This window comes from Hemitrygon akajei, chromosome 3 (genome assembly GCF_048418815.1).
Source record: "Hemitrygon akajei chromosome 3, sHemAka1.3, whole genome shotgun sequence".
Classification (NCBI taxonomy): domain Eukaryota; kingdom Metazoa; phylum Chordata; class Chondrichthyes; order Myliobatiformes; family Dasyatidae; genus Hemitrygon; species Hemitrygon akajei.
The window spans coordinates 104884960-104909106 of NC_133126.1; the positions used below are offsets into that span (position 1 = coordinate 104884960).

Sequence of the window (24147 nt, forward strand, 5' to 3'; positions counted from 1 at the left end):
AGGAGGACATCTCATTAGTTCTGGAATGAAAAGCCTCCTCCTGAGAGCAGATGCGATGGGAGACAGAGGAACTGAGAGAAGGGAATGGCACTTTAAAGTGACAGGGTGGAAAGAGGTATAGTCCAGGTAGCTGTGAGAATCAGTGGGTTTATAAACCACATCAGTAGATAAACTGTCTCCAGAAATAGAGTCAGAGAGATCGAGAAAGGGAAGGGAGCTGTTGGAAATGGACCAGGTAATTTGAGGGCAGGGTGGAAGTTGGAGGCAAAGTTGATGAAATTGACGAGCAGCATGGGTGCAGGAAGCAGCATCAATGCAGTCGTTGATGTAGTGTAGGAAAAGTTGGAGAGTGATACTGGTGTAGGCTTGGAGCATGCACTGTTCTACGTAGCTGCCAAAAAAAAGGCAGGCATAGCTGGGACCCATGTGAGTGTCCAATGGAGGAAGTGGGAGGAGCTGAAGGAGAAATTTTTGAGGGTGAGGACCAGTTCTGCCAGACAGAGGAGAGTAGTGGTAGAAGGGAACAGTTTGGGTCTGTTATCTAAAAAGAAGTGGAGAGCTTTAATGCCCTTGTGATGGGGCACCAGGAGGGACTTAACAAGATAAAGGCCTATGGTATTACAGACAACACGGATCCTTGTGGCACACCACTACTCACCGATAGTCAGCCAGAAAAGGCCACCTTTATTCCTACTCTTTGCCTTCTGCTAGTCAACCAACCTTTTACATATGCTAGTATTTTTCCTGTAATGCCATAGGGTCTTACCTTATTAAGCAGCCTCATGTATGGCAACTTGTCAAAGGCCTTCTTAAAATCCAAATAAACATTTACTGACTCTCATTTGCTGTCCTGCCTCTTATTTCCTCAAAGAATTCCAACAGATTTGTCAGGCAAGATTTCCCTGTTAGAAAATTAAGTTGACTTTGGTCTATTTAATCATGCGCCTTCAAACATCCCTAAACTTCATCCTTAATAATAGACTCCAACATCTCTTCAATCATTTAAGTCTGTTTAACTGGCCTATAATTTCCTATCTTCTGCCTGCCTACCTTCTTAAAGAGTGGAATGACATTTGCAATTTCCCAGTCCTCAGGAACCATTCCAGAATCTAGTTATTCTTGAAAGACCATTACTATTGCCTCCTCAAACTTTTCAGCTGCCTCTTTCAGAACCCTGGCATGTTAACATTTGCTCTGGGTGACTTATCTATCCTCAGAATTTTCAGCTGCCCAAGCACCTTCTCCTTAATAATAGCAAGGACACTCACTTCTGTCTCCTGACACACATGCATTTCTTAGGTTCTGCTACTGTCTTCCATAGTGAAGGCCGATGCAAAATATGTACTTATTAAGATCATCTGCCATTTTTTGTCCCCCATTACTACCTCTGCAGTCATTTTCCAGCAGTCCAATATCCACTCTCGTCTCTCTTTTACTCTTTATATTGTATATCTCAAAGAAACTTTTTGGATCCTCTTTTATATTATTGGCTCACTTTCCTTTATACTTCATCTTTTCTCCCCTTATGGCTTTTTAATTGCCTTCTGCTAGTTTTTAAAGCTTCCCAATCTTGTGCCTTCCCACAAATTTTTGCAATATACTGTCTTTGACTTTCTTTGTCAACCATGGTTGCCCCATCCTCCCTTTAGATTATCTCTTCATCTTTCGGATGTATGTTTCCTGCACCTTCTGAATTTTCCCAGAAACACCAGTCATTGCTGTTCTGCAGTCATCCCTGTTAGTTTCCCCTTCCATTCAAATTTAGCCAGCTCCTCTCATATGCCTCTGTAATTCCCTTTGCTCCACTGTAATACTGATACATCTGGTTTTAGCTTCTCCTTCTCAAATGCAAGGTGAATTCTACCAAATTTACATTCAGCTTTTCGCTGTAACAACTTGGGAAATACAACCTGCTAATATAATGGTTTTTCTGTTGTGCAGTGTTTGGGTTATGACTAGAGATAACGGGGGCTTTGGAATGTCTGCTAGCCAATGAGGGGAGATGTTTTTCTTTCTTGTGTGCCCAAGCAAAGGTTTTGCGGTCTTTTGTTCAGCAGAAGATGGACAGAGAAGATGCCAGAACAGGGAAGTCATAGTTTACAGGATGGAGTGGACTTAGAATGGGGTTGAGAGTCAACACTCAGGGGGAAATCGACGGAGAACAAATTAACAGTGAACAGTGAGCTCCGACATTGCACAATAGTCTGTTTCATGAGAATGAGCCCCTTTTCTGTTTTGTTTCTTTACTAACCCTCTAGTCAAATTAAGAATTATAAAGCTCAATTGTTTAATTGCATATTGTGTACTGTTTGTTATTTCGTGGTACTGATTTATAACAGGAAACACATCACACAGCATCCACCCAAACACGAACATTTTGGTAATGAGGATCAAAGCAACAATGGCCTAATCTATTTTGGGCTGCAGTAATGGCAAGACTGACTGCTGGAATTAGGGGAGCCAGGAGAGGCATAAAAAGTCCTCAGCCAGAAGGTTTAAGTGAATCCCATAAAGAGCAAGTGGATAACTGGGGATAGAGTAGAACCATTTACGGATAAACAAAGTAAACATGTGCTTCTTGAGTTAGATGATATTTGTGAGGTCCTAAATGAGTATATAATGCTGTTATTTACCATGGAGCAGGACATGCTGAATACTGAGATCAGTGTGGAGCATACATATGCTAAGATAGAGTTAGAGTTAGGTCTCTTGATAAATATTAAGTTGAGTAAGTCCTCAGGGCTGATTGATTGTCATTGAGAGATGCAAGAGATGACTTTTCTGAGCCTTGACCAAGATCTTTTGTAACTCCCTAGCCACGGATGAGGCACCAGAGCGCTGGTAAGTAGATAATATTGTTCTGTTGTTCAAGAAGGGAAATAGGAATCACTCTGTGCACCATTGTAGAATAGCAGTTATCATGAGCTATACAGCTTGAGGCATCAGAGTTCTGAGTTCAATTCTGATGCCTGGCTGTAAAAAGTTTGTACATCCTTCCTGTGACCGCATGGGTTTCCTCTGGGTACTCCAGGTCCTTTCTACAGTCCAGATGTACCAGTGAGTAGGTTAATTGATCATGGCAAATTGTCTAGGGTAGGGTTAAATATGTGGATTGCTAGGTGGTGGACTTTAAGGGCCCGTGCACTGTATCTCTAAATAAGAAAATAATAAGTGAATGAATGAATGAATGAATAAATAAATAAATAAATGGTTAGCAGTGGGTCTCACATCAGTGGTAGGGAAGCTAGAGGAGAGATTTTGGCAAAATAGGAATTAGCATTTGGAAAAGCACAGCTAATTAGGAACAGTCAGTTTAGATTTGTAAGAGATAGGTTTTCTCTTACTAACTTGATTTGAATTTTTCCAGGAGATCATGAAGGTGATCAATAAAGGTAGAGAAGTCCATACCTACCTGGATATTAGTAAGGCATTCAACAAGGTTTCTTATGATAGTCTCATCCAAAAGATCAAGATGCATGGGACATATGATGACTAGGCTGTTTAAATTCAGAACTGGGTTGCTCAAAGCAGACAGAAAGAAGTAGTTGACAGAACTTATTCCTGCACGATTTCTATGACTAGTGGTTTTCACAAGGACCCATACTTGAACTTCTCCTCTTGTGATATAGTTAAATGATTTGGATGAAACCGCACAAGGATGTGTGTGTTATTAAGTTTGTAGATGACCCAGTGATTGGTGGTGAAGTGTAGAAGTTTGCCAAAGGATACAGAGGGATATAGATCAGTTGCAGATACGCGTGGAGAAATAGCAGATGAAGTTTAATCAAGTGAAATGTGAGTTTTGCACTTTGGAGATGAAATGGAAAGTGACAGTATACCGTTAATAGCTGAGAGACCTTTGTGGCCAAGTTCATAGGTTGCTGAAAGCGATCACACAGTTTTATAGGGTGGTAAAGAAAGCAAAATACATGCTTATCTTCATTGGTTGAGGAACTGAATTCAAGAATCAGATGTTACGTTGCAGCTTTATTAAGCTCTATTTTGGCATTATTGCATTCAATTCTGGTTACCCTATTACAGAAAAGATGTGGAGGCTTTGGAGAGAGTGTGGAAGATGTTTACTAGGATGCTGCTTGGATTTGCGGGCATGTCCCATAAGGAAAGGTTGGACAAACTTAGATTGCTTTCTTTGGGATGGGAGAGGCTGTGGGTCAAAGTTTATAAAATTATGAGAGCCACAGATAGACAGCCAATATCTTTTTCTAGGGTCAAAATGTCCAATCGTACAATTGCACGCATTTATGATAGGAGCAGGGGGTGGGGGGGACACTCATTGAAAGGAAGTGAGTGGGGCAAGTTTATTTCCTTTTTTTACACAGAATGGTGGGTGTCTAGAATGTGTGGTTTGTGTTGGTAGTGAAGGCAAATATGCTTGAGGCATTTAAGAGGCTCCTAAGTACATGTATATGCAGGAAATGAAAGGAGATGAACATTTTATAGTCAGAAGGGATTAATTTTACTATGTGTGTTCAGCACAATATCATGGGCTGAAAGACCTGTTCCTGTGCTGTACTGTTCCATGTTAACCCATCCATCCCGTGTTGTCTATTACCTTGATCCTGCTTCAGCTTGCAGATTTTCTGGTCACAACCTGTTACCTTCCTCTCAGTCATTCCACTTAATGATATGCTGGCCTGGTTCCCATCCTTCTTCTAAACTAGTTTAAATCCTCTTTCTTCTTGCTGTCCTGTGTGCTATGAACCAGTGAGGGGCAGGCTTTTCTGGCTCTAAGTTTTTGGAAGGACAGTTTGACAGATGTGTATAGGGTTATTATTGGATACTGCACAGGGACTTATCTGAGCTTGAACCGCATATTGGTGCAAAATAAAACCAGCATCTTGTAACTGTGTCGAAGTTCTGCTCCTCTCCTGTCTGTTCCATTTCCAAATACAGAATTACCTGTTTGCATTGTTGTTGTAGTTGATTCCAGCAATCTTCTGAGTTGAACATCCCAAGAAAAACAGAGGAACAGTCAAAACAATGCTAATAATCAGGACACATCCAGAGTACCAGGGGATCTTCACCAAGGGTAATTTAGAATGCTTCATATAGACTCCACCCAACAGCATCCCAATCGCAACAGCTGGCAGGGTAATAGACCCTATGGGTATGAAAGAAAGAGCCATCAGTCTATACAGCCACAGCCCATCAACCAGGCAGTATTCACAAGTTGACTTACATAGATTTCACAAGGTTGCACATGGTAGGCTACTGCAAAGATTAAGCCACAAGGGATCTGAAGCATGATAGCAAATTGTAGCCAATCTTGGTTGGGAGATAGGAGGCAGAGGGTAATGGTAGATGGGTGTTTTTTTTTTACTGTAAGTCTGCAACAACTCACGTACAACAGGGATTGATGCTGGGACCTTTTGTTGTTTCTCATACATAAATGACATGATGGAGAATGATTAGTGAGCTTGAAGATGACATGAAAATTGGTAGAGTATATATAGGAGAGAAGAGTAAGAACATAGTTGCACACAAATCAGATGGAAAGCTAGGAAGATCAGTCTCAGATGGAATTTAATCCAGTATGAGATAATACACTTTGAGATAGCAAAATCTGGTAGAACATATAAAGAAAACAATAGGCACATTAGACACATTAAAGTACAGCAAAACCTTGGCGCTAAAGCTTCCTTAAAAATGGGTAGTGAAAAAGGTATTGAAATGTCTGTCTTCAAAGGTGTTTAACTATAAGAGCTGGGACTTTATGATACAGCTGTACAAAACATTGATTAGCCAGATGGTAATCATACTATAAGAAGGATGTGATAGTAATCGAGTGCAGAACAGATTCAGCAGGAAGCTGCTTGAACTGGTGCGCTGTAGTTATGAGGAGAGATTGGACAAGTTTGGTTTATTCTAACTGCAGCTAGAAGGCTTCGGAAGACAATCTGAAAGTTTATAAACTTTTAATGAGAAAGATCAGGTAGATAGTTATTTTCCCAGGCAGAGGAGTCTAGAACTAAAGTCTGGCGATGACTTTTGCATCAACAATGTAGATGGGACAGGTTCCAGAGGATTGGAGGGTTGCTGATGTTGTTCCTTTAATCAAGAAAGGGAGTAGAGTTAGCCCAGGAAATTATAGACCAGTGAGTCTTACCATGGTGTTGATGATGTCGACTCAGGCCTGAGAGGCCAGCTTTGGGCATTTTCATGCCTTACAAGGCGTGGAACAAAAGGCTGTGTGGCGCATCATTCCTCACACAGACATTTCGCAGTATTTTTTTAATTTTACAAGATCAAATTGCAAGCTCAACACTCAACCCGGCACGGATGGAAAGCGTATTCAGGAACGGCCTGGCTGAATTTCATCCTTGGAACCTCTGTTCCGGAGTCCAAAGTTGATGTCACTGCGCCACCAGTCTTACCTTAGTGGTTGGTAAATAGATGGAAAAGATCCTGAGAGGCAGGATTTATGAACATTTGGAGAGGTATAATGTGATTAGGAGTAGTCAGCATGGCTTTGTAAAGGGCAGGTAGTGCTTTATGAGCCTGATTGAATTTTTTTGAGGATGTGACTAAACACATTGATGAAGGAAGAGCAGTAGATGTAGTGTATATGGAATTTCAGCAAGGCTTATTGAGGAAGTAAGGAGGCATGGGATCCAAGGGGACATTGCTTCGTGGATCCAGAACTGGCTTGACCACAGAAGGCAAAGGGTAGTTGTAGACGGGTCATATTCTGCATAGAGGTAGGTCTCCAGTGGTGTGCCTCAGGGATTTGTTCTGGGACCCTTACTTCGTGATTTTTATAAATGACCTGGATGAGGAAGTGGAGGGATAGGTTAGTAAGTTTGCTGATGACACAAAGGTTGGGGGTGTTGTGGACAGTGTGGAGGGCTGTCAGAGGTTGCGGTGGGGCATTGATAGGATGCAAAACTGGACTGAGAAGTGGCAGATGGAGTTCAACCCAGATAAGTGTGAAGTGGTTCATTTTGGTAGGTCAAATATGATGGCAGAATATAGTATTATTGGTAAGACTCTTGGCAGTGTGGAGGATCAGATGGATCTAGGGGTCCGAGTCCATAGGACACTCAAAGCAGCTGTGCAGGTTGATTCTGTGGTTAAGAAGTCATACGGTGTATTGACCTTCATTAATCATGGAATTGAATTTAGGAGCCGAGAGGTAATGTTGCAGCTATATAGGACCCTGGTCAGACCCCACTTGGAGTACTGTGCTCAGTTCTGGGTGCCTCACTTCAGGAAGGATGTGGAAGCCATAGAAATGGTGCAGAGGAGATTTACAAGGATGTTGCCTAGATTGGGGAGCATGACTTATGAAAACAGGTTGAGTGAACTCAGCAAACATGAGGAAATCTGCAGATGCTGGAAATTCAAACAATACACACAAAATGCTGGTGGAACACAGCAGGCCAGGCAGCAACTATAAGGAGAAGCACTGTCAACATTTCAGGCCGAGACCCTGCGTCAGGACTAAATGAAAGGAAAGATACTAAGAGATTTGAAAGTAGTGGGGGGAGGGGGAAATGCGAAATGATAGGAGAAGACCGGAGGGGGTGGGATGAAGCTAAGAGTTGGAAAGGTGATTGGCGAAAGTGATACAGAGCTGGAGAAGGGAAAGGACCATGGGACGGGAGGCCTCGGGAGAAAGAAAGGTGGGGGGAGCACCGGAAGGAGATGGAGAACAGGCAGAGTGATGGGCAGAAAGAGAGAAAAAAAACAAACAGCTAAATATGTCAGGGATGGGGTAAGAAGGGGAGGAGGGGCATTAATGGAAGTTAGAGAAGTCAATGTTCATGTCATCAGGTTGGAGGCTACCCAGTCGGAATATAAGGTGTTTTTCCTCCAACCTGAGTGTGGCTTCATCTTGACAGTAGAGGAGGCCATGGATAGACATATCAGAATGGGAATGGGACATGGAATTAAAATGTGTGGCCACTGGGAGATCCTGCTTTCTCTGGTGGACAGAGCGTAGGTGTTCAGCGAAACAGTCTCCCAGTCTGTGTCGGGCCTCACCAATATATAAAAGGCCACACCGGGAGCACCGGACATAGTATACCACACCAGCCGACTCACAGGTGAAGTGTCGCCTCACCTGGAAGGACTGTCTGGGGCCCTGAATGGTGCTGAGGAGCAAGTGTAAGGGCAGGTGTAGCACTTGTTCCGCTTACAAGGATAAGTGCCAGGAGGGAGATCGGTGGGAAGGGATGGGTAAACTCTGCCTTTTCTCTTTGGTGCGATGGAGAATGAGAGGTGAACCAATAGAGGTGTATAAGATGACATGAGGCATTGATCGTGTGGATAGTCAGAGGCTTTTTCCCAGGGCTGAAATGGTTGCCACAAGAGGACACAGGTTTAAGGTGCTGGAGAGTAGGTACAGAGGAGATGCCAAGGGTAAGTTTTTTACACAGAGTGGTAAGTGCGTGGAATGGGCTGCTGGCAATGGTGCTGGAGATGGATACAATAGGGTCTTTTACCAATACAACTACCGCAGAAGTTTTTTCAAGAGCTGAATAAGTGTGTGAGGAAATTTCTTTGGAAAGGTAAGATGTCAAGAATATCGCTGGAAAAATTGACATGTAAATTTGACCTAGGAGGGTTACAACTCCCAAATTTTAAGAATTCTTATAAAGCAAATCAACTTAGGTTTACTGCATCTTTTTTTGATGAAGATAAACCGGCATAGATTAGAATAGAGTTAGATAAGATAAGAGAAAATATACCAGAAGATTTTATATATAAATGGGAATCCAGATGGATACAGGAAAAGTAAGAATCTCTTATATTAAAACATTTGATTGATTTATGGAATAAGATAAATGTTGATGATGAGATAAAGAAATCTTTATTAGCAAAGAGACCCCTAATTCAAAATAGACTCATTCCTTTTACAATGGATAACCAACTTTTATATAACTGGTTTCAAAATGGGATTAAATATATAGCTGATTGTTTTGAAGGAGGTAAATTGATGTTGTTTGATCAACTAAAAAATAAATATCAAATATCAAATAATACTCTTTTCTGTTATTTCCAATTAAGGGCTTACTTAAGAGATAAACTGGTTCAGACAATGTTAATGCCGAAGCCTAATGAAATAGAAATTTTAATTCAAAAAGGTAAAATTGAAAAATTTACTTCTTGTATGTACAATTTGATTCAAAAACAGACAATTAAACAAGGAATTCGTAAGTCAAGACAAAAATGGAATACTGATTTGAATATTAAAATTGATGAAATAGTTGGTCAAGACTATGCCTTGACAGTATGACAAATACAATAAATGTCCGACTTAGATTAGTACAATATAATTTTTTACATCAATTATATATTACACCACAAAAAATAGATTAAACCCAAATTTATCTGACCAATGTTTTCGATGTAATCAAGAAATTGGTACTTTTTTACATCCTACTTGGTCTTGTTTTAAAATCCAACCTTTCTGGATAAATTTAAGAGTTTTATTGGAACAAATCATTGGAATACAACTTCCACATAATCCAATATTATTTTTACTAGATGATATTGAAGGGATGAAACCGAAACTTAAATTGAACAAGTATCAGAAAAAAATGATAAAAATTGCATTGGCAGTAGCCAAAAAGGCTATTGCAGTTACTTGGAAATCAGATTCATACTTAACTATGGACCGTTGGAATAATGAAATTTTAGCTGCATTCCACTTGAAAAAATTACTTACAATTTAAGAAATGAATATGATATATTTCTGAAAATTTGGCATCCTTATTTACAAAAGATAGGATTAAATATATAAGCTCTTTGAAGATAAAGTTATTAGCCATTTGGGGAAAGAAATAAATATATATATAAAAGTTATTTTCAACTCCATGGAGCATGTGGAGATCTTCCGATATCCAGGCAATCTTTCTTTCTTTCTTCTTTCTTTTTCTTTTTTTTCAGATGGGGATATTAAGGGGGAAGGGTTAAGGGGAGGGGGAGGGCTGATATTATACTCTACTATTCTATTATACTATACATTCTATGTAATTATCTTAAAAAATCGAATAAAAAATATATTAAAAAAATAGGGCCTTTTAAGAGACTTTTGGATAGGCACATGGAGGTTAGAAAAATAGAAGCTAGTAATTTCTAAGGTAGGGAATGTTCAGCACAACTTTGTGGGCCAAAGGGCCTGTAGTGTGCTGTAGGTTTTCTATGTCTCTATGTTTCTAACTGTTGATCCGCTTCAGTGCTTCTCTCTGACACTTCGGCCATAACCACATATCCTGTCATTATTAAAAACACAAAATGCTGGCAGAACTCAGTAGGCCAGACAGTATCTATGGGAGGAGGTAGTGACGACGTTTCGGGCTGAAAACCTTCATCAGGAGTGAAGTTACATGGGATGGTCAAGGGGGGATAAGAAGTGGGGGGAGGGATGAAGCAGAGAGCTGGGAAGCGATAGGCTGAAGGGAAATGGGCTAGGGGGAAGGTGGAGAATTATGGGAAATAAAAGAGAAAGAAAGGTAGGGCTGGGGGGAGATTATAGTGAGGGGGGAAAAAGAGAGAGAAAGAGAACCAGACTAAAATTATAGATAGGGATGGGGTAAGGGGGGGCAGGGGTATCAACGGAGGTCTGTGAGTTGAATGTTCATGCCGGCAGGTAGGAGGCTACCTAGGCGGGAGATAAGGTATTGCTCCATCGACCTGCATGTGGCCTCATCTTGACGGTAGAGGAGGCCATGGACAGACATATCGGAGTGGGAGTGGTCTGTGGAATTGAAGTGTGTGGCCACAGGGAGATCCCGCCACTGCTGGAGGACTGAGCGCCGGTATTCGGCGAAACGGTCTCCCAGTCTGCGTCGGGTCTCCCCAATGTATAAGTGGCCACATCGGGAGCACTGGATACAGTATATCACCCCAGCTGACTCGCAGGTGAAGTGGTGCCTCACCTGAAAGGACTGACTGAAGTCTAGGATGGTGGTGAGGGAAGAAGTGTGGGGGCAGGTGCAGCACTTCTTCCGTTTGCAGGGATGAGTGCCTGGAGGGAGGTCAGTGGGGAGGGATGGGGGGATGAATGGACAAGGGAGTCACATAGAATCCCTGCAGAAAATTCTCATTATTAGTGCCCTGAATGTGCACACCATCTTTATTCCAGGGCTGGTGAATCAAGAACTGGAGGAAAGTAAGAAGAATCTTATGAAAAAAATTAGAAAAGCTAAAAGAAGATACAAGGTTGCTTTGGCAAGTAAGGTGAAAATAAATCCAAAGGATTTCTACAGTTATATTAATAGCAAAAGGATAGTGAGGAATAAAATTGGTCCCTTAGAGAATCAGAGTGGACAGCTATGTGTGGAGCCGAATGAGATGGGGGAGATTTTGAACAATTTCTTTTCTTCGGTATTCACTAAGGAGAAGAATATCGAACTGTGTAAGGTAAGGGAAACAAGAAGGGAAGATATGGAAACTATGACAATTAAAGAGGAGGAAGTGCTGACACTTTTAAGGAATATAAAAGTGGATAAATCTCTGGGTCCTGACAGGATATTCCCTAGGACTTTGAGGGAAGTTAGTGTAGAAATAGCAGGGGCTCTGACAGAAATATTTCAAATGTCATTAGAAATGGGAATGGTGCTGGAGGATTGGCATATTGCTCATGTTGTTCCATTGTTTAAAAAGGGTTCTAAGAGTAAACCTAGCAATTATAGGCCTGTAAGTTTGACGTCAGTGGTAGGTAATTTAATGGAAAGTATTCTTAGAGATGGTATATATAATTATCTGGATAGACAGGGTCTGATTAGGAACAGTCAACATGGATTTGTGTGTGGAAGGTCATGTTTGACAAATCTTATTGAATTTTTTGAAGAGGTTACGAGGAAAGTTGACGAGGGTAAAGCAGTGGATGTTGTCTATATGGACTTCAGTAAGGCCTTTGACAAGGTTCTGCACGGAAGGTTAGTTCAGAAGGTTCAATCTTTAGGTGTTCATATTGAAGTAGTAAAATGGATTCAACAGTGGCTGGATGGGAGATGCCAGAAAGTAGTGGTAGATAACTGTTTGTCAGGTTGGAGGCCAGGGATCTGTACTAGGTCCAATGTTGTTTGTCATATACATTAATGATCTGGATGATGGGGTGGTAATTGGATTAGTAAGTATGCAGGTGATACTAAGGTAGGTGGCGTTGTGGATAATGAAGTAGGCTTTCAAAGTTTGCAGAGAGATTTAAGCCAGTTAGAAGAGTGGGCTGAATAATGGCAGATGGAGTTTAATGCTGATAAGTGTGAGGTGCTACATTTTGGTAGGAATAATCCAAATAAGACATACATGGTAAATGGTAGGGCATTGAAGAATGCAGTAGAACACAGTGATCTAGGAATAATAGTGCACAGTTCCCTGAAGGTGGAATTTCATGTGGATAGGGTGGTGAAGAAAGCTTTTGGTATGTTGGCCTTTATTAATCACAGCATTGAGTATAGGAGTTGGGATGTAATGTTAAAATTGTACAAGGCATTGGTAAGGCCAAATTTTGAGTATTGTGTATAGTTCTGGTCACTGAATTATAGGAAAGATGTCAACAAAATAGAGAGAGTACAGAGAAGATTTACTAGAATGTTACCTGGGTTTCAGCACCAAAGTTACAGGGAAAGGTTGAACAAGTTAGGTCTTTTTCTTTGGAGCATAGCAGGTTGAGGGGGGACTTGATAGAGGTATTTAAAATTATGAGGGGGATAGATAGAGTTGACATGGATAGGCTTTTTCCATTGAGAGTAGGGAGAATTCAAACAAGAGGACATGAGTTGAGAGTTAGGGGGCAAAAGTTTAATGGTAACACAAGGGGGAATTGCTTCACTCAGAGAGTGGTAGCTGTGTGGAGCGAGCTTCCAGTAGAAGTGATAGAGGCAGGTTCGATATTGTCATTTAAAGTAAAGTTGTATAGGTATATGGACAGGAAAGGAATGGAGGGTTATGGGCTGAGTGCGTGTCAGTGGGACTAGGTGAGAGTAAGCGTTCGGTATGGACTAGAAGGGCCAAGATGGCCTGTTTCCATGCTGTAATTGTTATATGGTTATATGATATAGGTTTAAGGTGAGAGGAGAGAGATTTAATAGAAATTTGAGGGCTAATTTTTTCACCCAGAGAGTGGTTAGTATTTGGAATGAGCTGCAAGAGTAAGCAGTTAAGGAAGGTACATTAACAACATTTGAAAGGTACTTGGACAGGAACAAGGATAGGAAAAGTTTAGAGGGATATGGACCAAAGGGTACTAACAGATGGAATCATGTTCAGCATGAACCAACATTAAAAAGTTTAAAATCCAACCTTTTGAGTTTAGTCTGCCTTACAACGTGATTTCAGCATATCACATACCTCATAACCATGTTCATGTTCTCTCCCCAATGTCATTACCTTCAGCTTGCTTTGAAAGAATATGCTGAACTATCACTCACCAATAAGCAAATTGGCATTGGAAGTTGTGGTGGAGTATTGGGACACCAGAAATTTATTGAAGTATGTGGAAATGCCTGCGATCACTGATGAAAAGCAACACTCAGCCAGGACAACAAAGATGAACAACGGATTCAACAGCATCTTCAGGAGCATTTTGGGAAAAACTGTAAGACACAAGTTAGAACCCAACTTCAAAAGTGCAAATCAAACACACTTCAGAGCACAGCAAATAAAAATAGATTAGACAGTAGAAAACTGGTGATAAAATTACACGAAACATGAAATAAGCTGAGATTGCACAGAACTGTGACATATTCACTCTCTGTAGAGTATTCAAAGATCAGAGCCTAGGTTTAGAGTCCATCATAGAAAAGCAAAGCAACAGGCCCTTCAGCCCATCTAGTCTGTGCCAAACCATTTAAACTGCCTATTCCTAATGACCTGCACGGAGACCATAGACCTCCATACCACTCCCATCCATGTACCTATCTAAACTCTCTTAAATGTTGAAATCGAGCTCACGTGCACCATTTGTGCTGGCAGCTCATTCCACTCTCACAACCCTCTAAGTGAAAAGGTTTCCCCACATGTTCCTCTTTCATTTTTCATTTTTCACCCTTAACCCATGACCTCTATTTGTCGTATCATCCAGCCTCACTGGAAAAAGCCTGCATGTATTGACTGTTGATACGCCTTATCATTTTGTATACCTCTATCAAATCTTCCCTCAATCTTCTATGTTCCAAAGTAAATTTTATTATTAAAGTATATATATATATCACCATACAGTAGCATACAAAAGTTTGGGCACCCCGGTCAAAATTTCTGTTACTGTGCATAGCTAAGTGAGTAAAAGATGACCTGATTTCCAAAAGGCATAAAGTTAAAGATGACATATTTCTTAAATATTTTAACCAAGACTACTTTTTTATTTCCATCTTTTACAGTTTTGAAATAACAAAAAAGGAAACAGGCCCGAAACAATAGTTTGGGCACCCTGCATGGTCAGTACTTAGTAACACCCCCTTTGAGTGTATCACAGCTTGTAGACACTTTCTGCAGGCAGCTAAGAGTCTTTCGATTCTTGTTTGGGGGATTTTCGTCAATTCTTCCTTGCAAAAGGCTTCTAGTTCTGTGAGATTCTTGGACCGTCTTGCATGCACTGCTCTTTTGAGGTCTACCCACAGATTTTCAATGATGTTTAGGTCGAGGGACTGTGAGGACTATGGCAAAACTTTCAGCTTGTGCCTCTTGAGGTAGACCATTGTGGATTTTGAGGTGTGTTTAGGATCATTATCCTGTTGTACTAGCCATCCTCTTTTCATCTTCAGCTTTTTTACAGACGGTATGATGTTTGCTTCCAGAATTTGCTTGTATTTAATTGAATTCATTCTTCCCTCTACCAGTGAAATGTTCCCCGTGCCACTGGCTGCAACACAAGTCCAAAGCATGATCAATCCACCCCCCTGCTTAACAGTTGGAGAGGTGGTCTTTTCTTGAAATTCTGCACCCTTTTTCTCCAAACATACCTTTTCTCATTACGGTCAAAAAGTTCTATTTTAACTTCATCAGTCCACAGGACTTGTTTCCAAAATGCATCAGGCTTGTTTAGATGTTCCTTTGCAAACTTCTGACGCTAAATTTTGTGGTGACGATGCAGGAAAGACTTTCTTCTGATGACTCTTCCATGAAGGTCATACTTGTGCAGGTGTCACTGCACAGTAGCATAGTGCACCACCACTCCAGAGTCTGCTAAATCTTCTTGAAGGTCTTTTGCAGTCAAATAGTGGTTTTGATTTGCCTTTCTAGCAATCCTACGAGCAGTTCTCTCAGAAAGTTTCCTTGGTCTTCCAGACCTCAACTTGATCTCCACCGTTCCTGTTAACTGCCATTTCTTAATTACATTACAAACTGAGGAAACGGTTACCTGAAAACGCTTAGCTCTCTTTTTATAGCCTTCTCCTGCTTTGTGGGCATCATTTCTTTTAATTTTCAGAGTGCTAGGCAGCTTCTTAGAGGAGCCCATGGCTGCTGATTGTTGGGACAAGGTTTGAGGAGTCAGGGTATTTATAAAGCTTTGAAATTTGGATCACCTGGCCTTTCCCAACGATGACTGTGAACAAGCCAATTAAGGTCTGAGACCTTGGTAAAAGTTATCTGAGAGCTCAAATCTCCTGGGGTGCCCAAACATTTGCATGGTGCTCCTTTCCTTTTTTTCACTCTAAGCTTGTACAAACAAAGTTAATACACTAATCTTGTTTAAAATGTTGAAAAGAATGTTTCATCTTTAACTTTATGACTTTTAGAGATCAGTTCATCTTCCACTCACTTAACTATTCACAGTAACAATTTTTGACCAGGAGTGCCCAAACTTTTGCATGCCACTGTATATATCCCTGAGATTCATTTTCTTGTGGGCATACTCAACAAATCTGTGGAATAGTAACTATCTAAAGTAAATTTTATTATTATACATATATGTCACCATATACAACCGAGATTCATTTTCTGTAAGCATGCTCAACAAATCTATAGAATAGTAACTATAACAGAATCAATGAACTAGGGTGTAAAAAGAAATAATAATGATGAAAAAATAAGCTATACATATCGAGAACATGAGATGAGGAGTCCTGAAAGTGAGTCCATTGGTTATGGGAACAGTTCAGTGATGGAGCAAGTGAAGTTGTGTGAAGTTGTTGCCTTTGTTCAAGAGCCTGATGGTTGAGGGGCTAAACCTGGTGGTGCAAGTCCTGAGGCTCTTGTACCTTCCTCCTGATGACAGCAGCGAGCACAGAGAATGGCCTGAATGATGGGGGCTCTCTGATAATGGATGCTGCCTTCCTGCAACAGCATTTCATGCAAATGTGCTCAATGGTTGGGAGGGCCTTTCCATGATGGTCTGAGCTATATCCACTATGTTTGTAGGATTTCCGTTCAAAGGCACTGGTGCTTCCATACCAGGCAGTGATGTAGCTAGTCAATATACTCTCTATTACACATCTATAGAAATTTGGCAGAGTCTTAGATATCATGCGAAATCTCCATAAACTCCTATGGAAGTAGAGGTGCTGCCGTGCTTTCTTTGTAATTGCACTTAATTGCTGGGCCCAGGACAGGTCCTGTGAAATAATAACACCCTGAAACTTAAATTTTCTAACCCCCTTCACATCTGATCTTCCAGTGAGGGCTGGACTTGGACCTCCAGTTTCCTTCTTTTGAAGTCTATAACCAGTTCTTTGGTCTTGCTGACATTGAGTGAGAGGCTGTTGTTATGACACCACTCAGCCAGATTTTCAGTCTCCCACCCATATACTGGTTCATGACCACCTTTGATTCGACCTATGATAGTGGTGTCATCAGCAAACTTGAATATGGCATTGGAGCTGTGCTTAGCCATGCAATCATAAGTGTAAAGTGAGTAAAGAAGGGGGCAAAACACACAGGCTCGTGATTTACCTGTGCTGACTGAGATCGTGAAAGTGATGTTGTTGCCAATACAAGCTGACTGAGATCTAAAAGTGAGGAAATCCATGATACAATTGCACAAGGAGGTATTAAGGCCAAAGTCTTGGAACTTATTGGTTAATTGTGAGGGGATGAGCTCTCAATCCATTCAATCCTTCCATATAACTCAGGTCCTCCAGTCCCGGCAACATCCTTGAAAATGTTTCAGTACTGTTTCAACCTTATTTACATCCTTCCTGTAGGTAGGCTGGGCAGCATGATAGTTTAGAGCTTAGCACAATGCTTTACAGTGCCAGTGACCCAGGTTCAACTCCCACCTCATTGTAGTGTAGTGAATAGCTCAACGCTTTACACTGCCAGTGACCCAGCTTCAATTCTCGCCACTGTCTTTAAAGAGTTTGCACAATCTCCCTGTGACTGCGCTGTTTCCTTCGGGTGCCCAGTTTCCTCCCACAGTCCAAAGACATAGCAGTTGGTAGGTTAATTGGTCATTGTAAATTGTCCTGTGATTAGGCTAGGGTTAAATTGGCAGTGCAGCTTGAAGGACCAGAAGGGCCTGCTTTGCACCGTATCTCAATAAATAAAAAGATTGGAAACTACACAATACTCCAGATTAGGCTCCACCAACATCTTACACAATTTCAACATAACATCACATCTCCTGTATTCAACACTTTAATTTATGAAGGCCAATGTGCCAAAAGCTTTCTTTTCTATCCTCTCTACCTGTGCTGCCACTTTCAATGAATTATGGACCTGTATTCTGAGATCCACTTGTTCTATTCCACTCCTCAGTGCCCCATCATTCACTGTGTAAGACATACTCTGTTCGGTCCTACTGAAGTGCAATGTTATGCACTTGTCAGCATTAACCACACACAAAGCCATGCTGACTATTCATGATCAGTCCATGTCTAACCAAAGACACATACTGTATATCTGGTCCCTTAGAATAACTTCCAATAGCTTCTCCAATAACTGGATTATTTTAGTGCCTTTCTTAAACAGCCAAATAATATTAGCTATCCTCCAATCCTCTGGTACCTCACCTGTTGCTAAAAGTGATTTAAATATCTCTGCTTGGGGCCCTGCAACTTCTGCACTTGCCTCCCACAGGGTCTGAGGGAATGTCTTATCAGACCCAAGAGATTTATTCACCCTAATTTGCCTCAAGACAGCAAACACCTCCTCCTCTGTAATCTGTATAGGGTTCATGACTTCGTTGTTGCTTAGGATTCTGTATCTGATCTGTTCCCCGAGTAAAAAAAAAGCAAGAAAATTAATTTAACATCTCCCCCATCTCTTTTGGCTCCAATGATAGATTATCTTTCTGACCATCCAGAGGACCAATTTTGTCCCTTGCAATTCTTTTGCTCTTAACATATCTGTAGAATCTTTTAGTATTCTCCTTCACCCTGTCTGCAAGAACAACTTTATGCCTTCTTATAATTCTCCTGATTTCTTTCTTAAGTGTCTCTTGCATTCCATAAGTATCTCATTTGTTCCTACCTACATATACCTGCTCTGCACCTCCATTTTTGTTAACGAAGGCCTCAATATCTCTTGAAAACCAAGGTTACCTAAACCTGGTAACTTTATCTTTTAATCTGACAGCCACATACAAGATTTGTACTTGCATAATTTAACTTCTGAAGGCCGACATACAAAGTACACCTTTGCCAGAAAACAGCCTGCCCCAATCCATGCCTGCCAGATCATTTCTGATACCATTAAAATTGATCTTTCTCCAAATAGAATCTCAACCCATCCTTTTCCAGGTTTTCTTTGAAACTAATGGCATTATGATCATTAGATGCAAAGAGTTCCCCTACAAAAACTTCTGTCTCATGCCCTGATAGATCAAGTATCACACACACTCTCACTGCAACTTCTATGTATTAATTAAGAAAACTTTCCTGAATACATTTAACAAAATCTATCCCATCTGTCTAAGGATGGCTTTTTAGAACAGCTTATTGTTGAGCCCACTAGGGGATTGGTTGTGCTGGATTGGGTGTTGTGCAATGATCCAAAGGTAATATGAGAGTTTAAGGTTAAGGAACCCTTAGGGAACAGTGATCACAATATGATCAGGTTCACTTTGAAACTTGAGAAAGAGAAACTAAATTCCAATGTGTTGGTATTTCAGTGGAATAAAGAAAATTACAATGGCATGAGAGGGGAACTGGCCGAGGTTGACTGTAAAGAGACACCACCAGGAATGACAGCAGAGCAGCAATGGCTGTAGTTTCTGTGAATAATGAGGGAAGTGCAAGACAGATATATTCCAAATAAGAAGAAATTTTCGAATGGAAGAAAGACACTACTGTGGCTCACAAGTCGTCAAGTCAGAGCCAAGGTAAAAGCAAAAGCAAGGGCGTACAAGTCAGAGCCAGAGGATTGGAAAGTTTTTAAAAACTTGCAGATGGAAACTAAGAAGGCTATTAGGAAGGAAAAGATGAATTATGAAAAGAAGCTGGTGAATAATATCAAAAAAGATACTAAAAGGCTTTTTTTAAGTATATAAAGGGTAAAAGAGAGTTGAGGGTAGATATAAAACCAATACAAAATGACGCTGGAGATATTGTAATGAAAGACACAGAGATGGCACAGGAACTGAATGCATATTTTGCATCAGTCTTCACAGTGGGAGACATCTGCAGTGTACCAGATTTTCAGTGTCAGGGAAGTAAAGTATGTGCAGTTAATATTACAACTGAGAAGGGGCTCAGAAAGCTTAAGTGGATAAATCTCCTGGACCTGATGGAATGCACCCTCGGGTTCTGAAGGAAATAGCTGGAGGGATTGCAGAGGCAAGTATTTTTTACACAGAGAATGCTGGGGCCTTAAATGCACTGCCAGAGGTGGTGGCTGAGACTGATAGCAAGGAGCATTTAAAAGACTCTTAGGCACCTGAATATACAGAGAGGACAATGGTATGGTCAGTGCATGGGGAAGAGCCTGCAGGTGTTCTGCAGGGGCTGCTCTTTTCGGATTATATGTTAGTGATTTGGATGACAGAATTGATGTGTTTCCAGACAGTATGAAGATAGATGGAGGGACACGTAGTGAGAAAGCTGAAAGTCTGCAGAAAGACTTAAACATATTGGGAGAATAAGCAAAGAAGAGGCAGATGTAATATGATGTAGGGAAGTATATAGTCATGCACATTGGTAGAAAGAATAAAGGTGTGGGCTACTTTTCCAAATCTAAGAAAATTCAAAAATCACAAGTACAAAGGGACTTGTGAGTCCTGGTTGCAGGTTTCCCAAATAGCTACCTTGCATTTTGAGTTGGTGGGAAGGAAGGTTTGCATTCATTTCGAGAGGACAAGAATACAATGTGGTATGAATATGCAAGGATAATATTCTGAAGCTTTATAATACCATAAGATATGGGAGCAGAATTAGGTCATTTGGCCCATTAAATCTGCTCTGCTATTGCATCATGGCTGATCCATTTTCCCTCTCAGCCCCAATTTCTTGCCTTCTCCCCATCTCTCTTCATGCCTTAACTAATCGAGAATCTACCAACCTCTGCCCTAAATGTACATAAAGTTTTGGCCTCCACAGCCACCAGTGGCAAAGGATTCCACAGAATCACCACTCACTGGCTAAAGAAATTCTTCCTCATCTCCATTCCAAAATAACGCCCCTCTACTCTAAGGCTGTGTCCTCTGATCTGAGACCCTCCCACTATAGGAAACATCCTTTCCACATGCACTCTTTCAATTAGATCACCCCCATTCTTCTGAATTTCAGTGAGTACAGGCCCAAAGCCATCAAACACTCTTCATATGACAAGCTGTTTAATCCTGGAATCACTTTCATGAGCATCCTTTGAACCCTCTCTCATGTCAACACATCTTATCTTAGATAAGGGTCCAAAAACTGCTCACAATACTCTGTGAGGCCTCACAAATGCTTTATAAAGCCTCAACATTACATCCTTGCTTTTATATCCTAGTCCTCTTGAAATGAATGCTAACATCGCATTTGCCTTCCTCATCATAGACTCAACCTGCAAATTAATCTTTATGGAATCCTTTATGGAATGAGTCATTGCCCACAATGACTCCCAAGTCCCTGTGCACCCCAGATTTATGAATTTTCTCTCCACTTAGAAAATAGTCTACCCTTTTATTTCTTCTACCAAAGTGCATGACCATACACTTCTTGCCATTTCTTTGTCCATTCTCCTATCAAAGTCCTTCTGTAACCTCCCTACTGCCCCTATCAAAAATACTTGCCCTTCCACCTATCTTCCTATCATCTGCAAACTTTGCAACAAAGCCTTCAATTCTATTAACCAAGTCATTGACATTCTAACAAGAGATCTAGGTGAGGCTGGTTAGGACCCAAGAGCTAGAGTATCCGAGGCTAGGATTGGGACGGTATAAAACTGAGACTGCCCCCTCATGTACGGCTGATTCCTGATGGCTTAGGAGACAGTGATGGTAGTCATGGATGAGAACTGGATCCAAGATGTCCTTTTCAGGCACCCAGTACCTCTCCCTGGGTCCAAATCCCTCCTTCTGCTGAACACCCCAAACAATTGATGAGTCCAAAGTTCTTCTGACTGTGAAGACCTGCTCCCCATCAATAAACCTGAGAGCTGATGGTAGTGAGACAAAGAGGCTGGTGCACAGAGGGTTAATCTAGAGATTAGAAAATGGATTGATCTTCAGGGTCTTGGGGAGCAGCAGGGTGTAAACAACCGGATTTACTTTCTAGAGGACTTTAAAATGTCTAATGAACTTGGGAGCCAACTTCCTAGATTCCACACTCAGAGGCAAATGCTGAGTGGATAGCCACACCTATTGCCCAAAATGTAAAGTGGGCCCGTTTTCTCCTTTGATTAGCCTTGGTTTACGCCTTCCAGGTAGAGGCCTGCAAAATCTCTGATGGCCTAGTCCCATTTCTTGCAGTGTTGGACGAGATCTTCAGCCACAGGAAACCCATCCTCGGCCTCCTGTTCCAGAAAGAGTGGTGGAGGATAACCAAACTAGCATTCAAACAGTGACATCCCATGCGCTAAATTCTGTAAGGTACTGTGGGCGACCTCTGCTCACATCAAATGACCGTACCACTCTTCAGATCTTTCTGAGGCCAAGTATCTTTGGGTTCATTCCAGATCTTGGTTGACAAACACTGGCTGGCCGTTGGACTGTGGATGAAACAGCGGAAAGAGGACTCGTTGTTGTCCTAATAAGCTTACAGAATGCCCTCTATAAATGTGATGTGAATTGTGGACCACGATCCGTGACAATGTTCACCGGGGATCTGTGGATCATGAAGACCTGGTCCAGGACAATTTCAGCCATGTCCACTGCAGATGGTAGCTTGTCCAAGGCAATGAATTTGCAGTCCTTCGAAAACTGATCAACAATTACCATGATGACAGTCTTCCCTTAGATGGTGAAAGACCCATGACAAAGTCCATGGAAATGTGTGCCCATGGTCTGTCCAGAACAGGCATGGGACTCCTTGCGCCAGACGCACACTTCGCATGCTTTCGTGTATTGTTGAACCTCTTTTGCCATTCCGAGCTTCCAATACTTTCTCTTAATGAACTTGATAGTCCTGCAGTCTCTTTGGTGAGTGGTCATTCTCGATGAATGTCCCCATTGGAGTATCTGGGACTGGACAGAACATGGGACAACAGCAAACTGGGGGACCATTCTTAGGAATCCCCCTTGCGCTTAGCATAAGAACATAAGAAATAGCAGGAGGAGGCCATTTGGGCTGTCAGGCCTGCTCCGCAATTCAATAATACCATGGCTGATCCGACCATGGACTCACCTCCACCTACCTGCCTTTTCCCCATAATCTTTAATTCCCTACTATGCAAAAATCTATCCAAACTTGTCTTAAATATGTTTACTGAGGAAGCCTCCACTGCTTCAATGGACAGAGAATTCCACAGATTCACCATTCTCTGGGAAAAGCAGTTCCTCCTTATCTCCTTATCCCCCTCAAATTTTGAAGCTATGTCCCCTAGTTCTAGTCTCATCTACCAGTGGAAACAACTTTCCTACTTCTATAAAAAAACAAAATGCTGGCAGAACTCAGCAGGCCAGACAGCATCTATGGGAGGAGGTAGTGACGACATTTCGGGCCGAAACCCTTCATCAGGAGTGAAGTAACATGGGATGGTGGAGAGGGGATAAGAAGTGGGGGGAGGGATGAAGTAGAGAGCTGGGAAGTGATAGGCTGGAGGGAAATAGGCTAGGGGGAAGGTGGAGAATTATGGGAAATAAAATAAAAAGAAAGGTAGGGCTGGGGGGAGATTATAGTGAGGGGGGAAAAAAGAGAGAGAAAGAGAACCAGACTAAAATAATAGATAGGGATGGGAGTAAGGGGGGCAGGGGTATCCTCCTCCTCATGGACTCCCCACCCAGGACTTCTACCCGCTCTGGATCTGTTCATCTCTAATTGCCGTAACCCACCGATGACCCGTTCTCCCATCTCCAACCCTCCTCCTCCTTATGGACTCCCCACCCAGGACTTCTACCCGCCCTGGATCTGTTCATCTCTAATTGCTGTAACCTCCGTTGATACCCCTGCCCCCCTTACCCCCATCCCTATCTATTATTTTAGTCTGGTTCTCTTTCTCTCTCTTTTTCCCCCTTCACTATAATCTCCCCCCAGCCCTACATTTCTTTCTCTTTTATTTCCCATAATTCTCCACCTTCCCCCTAGCCCATTTCCCTCCAGCCTATCACATCCCAGCTCTCTACTTCATCCCTTCCCCCACTTCTTATCCCCTCTCCACCATCCCATGTCACTTCACTCCTGATGAAGGGTTTCGGCCCGAAACATCGTCACTACCTCCTCCCATAGATGCTCTCTGGCCTGCTGAGTTCTGCCAGCATTTTGTGTTTTTATTTATTTCCAGCATCTGCAGATTCACTCGTTTTCGTACTTCTATACTTCTATTTTATCTATCCCTTTCATAATTTTATATACTTCTATAAGATCTCCTCTCATTCTTCTGAATTCCAGCGAGTACAGTCCCAGGCGACTCAATCTCTCCTCACAGTCTGACCCCCTCATCTCTGGAATCAACCTGGTGAACTTCCTCTGCACCGCTTCCAAGGCCAGTTTATCCTTCCTCAAATAAGGAGAGCAGAACTGCAGGTGCAGCTTCATCAGTGCCCTGTACAACTGCAGCATAACCCCCCTGCTCTCAAGTTCAATCCTTCTAGCAATAAAAGCCAACCTTCCATTTGCTTTCTTCATAGCCTGCTTCACCCGCAAACCAAGTTTTTGTGGCCTT

At 41.7% G+C, this 24147-nt stretch overlaps 1 protein-coding gene across 2 annotated transcripts in view; it reads right to left on the reverse strand.

Moving 5' to 3' along the window:
• Positions 1-24147, reverse strand: part of LOC140725279 (solute carrier organic anion transporter family member 2A1-like) — a 282196-nt gene that overhangs the window by 89040 nt on the left and 169009 nt on the right. For both annotated transcript variants that reach the window (XM_073040547.1, XM_073040546.1), the window contains 2 exons: positions 13401-13565; positions 4921-5122 (listed from right to left, as the gene is read on the reverse strand). In XM_073040547.1, the coding sequence (XP_072896648.1) occupies positions 4921-5122; positions 13401-13565 (367 nt within the window). The remainder of the gene's footprint in view (positions 1-4920; positions 5123-13400; positions 13566-24147) is intronic.